General features: G+C 37.7%; 1 protein-coding gene across 1 annotated transcript; it reads right to left on the bottom strand.

The window, feature by feature from the left end:
• Window positions 1-3,833: 3,833 nt before the first annotated feature.
• Window positions 3,834-5,069, bottom strand: LOC113294226 (F-box protein At3g26010-like). Its single transcript, XM_026542630.1, has one exon. It carries the CDS (start codon window positions 5,067-5,069, stop codon window positions 3,834-3,836), a length of 1,236 nt encoding a protein of 411 aa, XP_026398415.1.
• Between the last annotated feature and the right edge of the window lie 229 nt (window positions 5,070-5,298).

Here is a 5,298-nt window from a genome sequence, read left to right on the forward strand (position 1 = left end):
ATTTCCAATTGCTCTTGGACTTGGAAGTGTTGCATGCAATAAAGGAACTTATAAAACCTTTCATTTCCTGGATTGTTGGGGATGGTCAATTCATTGATCCTTGGTGTGATAAATGGATCCCCTCTCTGGGGTCTGCTACACCCAACCCTCTTGTTCCTCCTGATCCTAGTATTAAAGTTGCTTATTTTATTGACTCCCAAACCAGAAGTTGGGATGTGTCTAGACTTAACACCCATTTTGATAATGCTTCTGTTCAAAAGATTATCTCCATTCCCTTAAACCAGCTTTGCACTCCTGATAGGAGGGCTTGGGATATTTCAAAGAATGGTAAATTTTCCTCTAAATCTGCCTACTTGGGGATTAGAGGCCTTAGGCCTTCCTCTTGTAAAAACCTTTGGAAGTGTATTTGGAAAGTTAGAGTTCCTTACAGAATTCAGGTTTTCCTTTGGAGAACAGCTAGAAATGCTTTGCCCTCCAGAACTGTCCTTCACACTAGAATGCCTATGCATAGTGTGGATTGTCCTACGTGTTCTGATCCTCAGGAAACTATTATGCATGCTTTGGTCACTTGCCCCTTTGCTAGTAGGATCTGGTTCATATCTGATTTCAACATAAACACTCAATTTTTTCTGAACAATTCTTTTACAGACTGACTTCTTTTCTGGTTAATTGACCCACAAGCTAAACTGTCTGAGGATGATCAATGCCTTTTTGTGGCTATCTTATGGACCAGTAGAAACAATTTCATCTTCCAAAACATTAAAGAAAACTTCAATGCTGTCCTAGCTAGATCCAGAGCTATGCTTCTCACTAGGAAATCTAGGAATCCTAGCCTGAACATACCTTCTACCATGAATGCCAGTATTTGTGATAAATGGATGCCACCTCGCTTGGTTGGATTAAATGTAATACTGATGGTGCCTTTGATGATATCTCTGGAGCAAATGGTGCAAGATATGTGATGAGAGACTTCTCAAGAAAAGCAACCTTTTGTGTTCCTTTAGTCTTTTGATATTTACTCTGCTAAAGAAGCTGAAGCAAGAGCCATCTGGGAAGTTCTGAAGACAACAGTCAAACAACACTTAACTTATATCATCGTAGAAAATAATGCGGAAACTTTCATTGACCAATTTTCAAACGGAGAACTTTGATGGGAATTCGCGGACGAATGCCATCTTTAAAGAAATTCTCATCTTTTCTTCTAAATTAGCTTCCATTCCCAAACTCTCAATGGTGGTCACCGTATTCAACCCAACACCGTATTGCATAAATAACTCCATTTGCTAACGCATTGTACCACCGTGGGGTACCACTGCCCACACCAAGTTCCAAGGGGTGCACAATATTCAATCTAACATCGAGTCATGGATATCACATTCTTTTTGTCTTTCTCCCAAGTCCCAACAATATCTGGACGTTTCAACACGTGGCACTCCCTATCGAAATCACAAATGTTTTTACGCCCTATAAAACACAACATTTGTGCCCACTGAACTGTACAACACCCCCACGCTAAACCCATTCCTGGTGGCTGGTATAGCACACAGAAACAAACTCCCCATCTTTCACGTTCCACCATAATAAACCCACACCCTCTGAAACATCAAAAAAAAAATTAACGGTCCAAAAGTCATCCCCGATCCCAAAATCATTAACAGGTTTAGAACTTATCTTCCTTCTCCCCCTCAAATCCAGTCACCTACATTTCTTGACACGACACGATACCCGTTCTTATCCATTTACCTCAAAATCCCAAACATAAATTATTCATTTAAAACAGATCAGTACTAGAGTAGACAGCTTCACAGTGTACTCAGCAATGGCAAGACAACACGTAAAATTAAAAATTGTTGACTCACTCAAAAGCTAGAAAGCACTATTTATACATGGAGATTGACACACAAATATCTTCATCAATAACCATTACAAAACCAGTGATCAAATTACTGAAGAGAGTGTGAGTTTTATTTTAGAGAAAGAAATGAGGCAAGGAAGTGAGAAGAATGGGAAGAATTCAAAGTCAGGGTTCGGAGTAGAAGGAAAGAAAGACAGGAAATCAGGATCTGGAGTTGATGGTGAACCAAAGAAAAATGGATATGGTGGCAAGTTTACATGGGCAGGTAATGGAGGAATAGCTGATGATTATACTGAAGAGTTGGTTTTGGATGAGAAGGATCCTAACTTTGTTCATCCTCAAGATAACTAGTAACTGGTAACATCATCATCATCATAATTTATTAGTGTTGGTTAAAGATCTGATGTAGTACTACTGTCTTCTTTAATGTGTTTCTTCTTAGTAGAATTTAATGTTATGAGATTTCAGAGTTGGTGTAATCTTGGTTCAAGATTTTAATTGTCTTTGATTTCTCTCTTTATGATGTATAACTTATGGTTTCAGTTGGATTCCAGATCTAATTACTTGTGCCACTTCAGATGACCAATTTTCCCTTTTTCAGTATACTCAAAACTGTTTTTTTCCTGAAGGATTATCTCAGATTTTTGAAGGCTTTTTGTTGAATGGTACTGAAAATTCATTTATATTTGATTCACTGAAAGATCATTGTGCATACCCTTTTCCAAAGGATCTATCAAAATGTTAAAGGGTTGCAACGAATCTCATTTGCCTCTTCTGAATCAAGTGCAAGTGTGGAATGATTGTAGACTGTACTTCTTAGATTATCAGAACTTAACTTACTCATAAACCACAAATTTGGCATACATATAAATCTTGAGTAATCCTTTCAGCAACAACACAATTAGCTTAAAAGAGAGTATATCATAGTTTATTACATGGTTTTAGATGACACTGCTTCTGCAAGATTGCTGCTAATAGGGGGTACCAAAAGATTGCTAATAGGGGGTATAAATTAAATGGGGGTGTACCAGAATCAAGATAAGACAAAACATGTTTCTGTAGGATAAAATAAGTTTTGGCTTGGCGTGGTACACACCACTACTTGACACCCCCATTAGCAGCTTGGCGTGGTACACACCACTACTTGACACCCCCATTAGCAGCCTTGGGGCTGCACAAATAAGTAACCTTGTGTCTACAAAGAGAGTCACGGCTCAAGAATTGCATAGAGACTACTAAAATGCTAACGCTTACTTTGCTAATAATCTCCATCTTAGGCGCCAACATGGTTGCGGATGATCAATCTAGTAGCATAAGCCAACTGACATGGTTGCAGGCTATTCACCTAACTCAGTTTTCAGTGCTTGCAGTTCTATGGGTAAGAAGAGAGTAGGGTTGTGACGGATCCGTTTTGTTAGATGGGCCTGCTCGTGGACCAAGTGAGAAGAAGGCACCACCAAATCTCTCACTCAGACCTCAAGCGTTTAAGATTATTAGGACCAAACCCATTGTGACTAGTTTTGCGGTGACCCAAAATCTATTTTTCCAGAAGTTCTTGTTCTAAATGATCAAGATGGGTCAATTAAATGTATTGACTGGTAACCAAGGAAAGATTCGAGCCATCCTACTTGTCCTCAGTGGTTGGTGAAGTAGAAGATCACCAGGACATAATAAATTTTGTTTGATTTCATGTTATGTTATGCATGAAGAGGGAAGTAGTATTTCTGCAGTATCAATAGAATCAAAGAGCAAGTTTATAGAAAGGGAACAACCAAGGAAGAAAGAAAACACGGGTAACGCAGAACATTAAACATTCTTGTCTGAATTTCGAACAAGGAATTATTTTACCGTTCAAGAGAAAATAAAATAGAAAACTAATAATGATTTGGAAGGAGTAAAATTAACAGAGAACCAATAATGTGAACAGACCTCAACTAATACCCACAAGAATCAGTTGCGCACCTATAATTTCTTCGATTCATATTTCAATATCCATAAGATAGTAGTTCACTCCAATAAGGTCGCGGAAGTATTGTCGCATTTGTTTTATAGAAGTTGCTAAGGTAGTCTTCTTACTCTTACCAGGATGACATTCTTGTTCATATACCCTGGTCTTAGTGTTATATGCCCAAATGTACTTCTCGGAACCAAGTATAACCACATTTTTGTCAACTGGACTCATACCTACAACCTCAATTTCTGTAATCAAATTAAACCCATTTTCTCCTTCTAACCGATCTTGAATTCTAATATCCTTGTGCAACATATACCAGCCTCCATCAAGCACCCAGACACTCAAACTCCTCTCCGTTACCTTGAACCTAGCGAAACAGATCAATCCTTCCGACTGCACAAGACATTCACTGAAATAGTTGATATCACCATCCACTGCTCTGTCAGGCATATTAATTAACATGCAGTCATTGCCATGGGTTCCATGGTTGGTGTTCCCATTAACACACACAGCTAAAATATTGCGGTTTCGCTGTTGAAACCAGTAGAGAACACCATTATGGGTGAAGTGATTGCCATAAAGGGAGTTATCCCAAGTAACATATTCAGGACATGAAACATCATACATATTCCATTCACCCAATTCAGAACAAAACACTTCAACTTTAAATTCTTTTGCTGCTGCAAACTTTGGTATACGGATGACCTTATAACTCCTAGAATGTGGTGAAGATGAAAAACATTCATCACATATGATACCAGTCACTGAGCAATTATTTTCTCTTTGTGGTGGCGGAGGAAGTGATATCCATTGTTTTGTGATTGGTTCACAAACATAATAAGTAATCTTGTTATAAATGTTTTTTGTCCACAGAACTAAACCACAGCTTGAACCTATGATGAATAACTGGTCATTCCAATATGAGGAATGTTGACTTCCAAAGTGAAACAAAAAATCAGTTCGATCTCTAGATATAAATTGTGGATCACTATATGCAATCGCTAAAAATCTTCTCAATTTGTTATCCAATTTATCAGCATAACTAACCAATACCCATGGGAGTGATACATTGTTGTGTTTATACCACTTGTTCATGAAATTAGGGTTTGAGAGTATTGAAAACCATAACTTTGAAACGCACCTGAATTTGAAGATTTCATAATGATAAAGATGAAGAAAGATTTCAAACCAAATATCCTCCGTTATATCGTTTCCGTCAAATTTTTTAATGGATGAATATGAAGAAGAACAGCAACCCATCAGCCTAAGTTTCTTCGTTATGAAATTGGTTTCTATTGAAGCTAACAAGAAGAGAGAGTAGGTACAAAATATGTTACTCTACACGTGGCGTCATGTGAAAAACGAAAGAACTTAGCAATATATGTAGGATCACATGTATATTTACAAGTCTAAGTTAGACTAGTTTGTAAACAAAGGTTCTTTCTGTAATTTTCCCTTCTCGGATAGTCTACAATTAAGTTGATGTTAA

This window comes from Papaver somniferum, chromosome 7 (assembly GCF_003573695.1).
Source record: "Papaver somniferum cultivar HN1 chromosome 7, ASM357369v1, whole genome shotgun sequence".
NCBI lineage: Eukaryota > Viridiplantae > Streptophyta > Magnoliopsida > Ranunculales > Papaveraceae > Papaver > Papaver somniferum.

Excerpts from the sequence above, each read along its gene's own strand:
- LOC113294226 (XM_026542630.1), bottom strand. The coding sequence starts at position 5,069 with ATGGGTTGCTGTTCTTCTTCATATTCATCCATTAAAAAATTTGACGGA.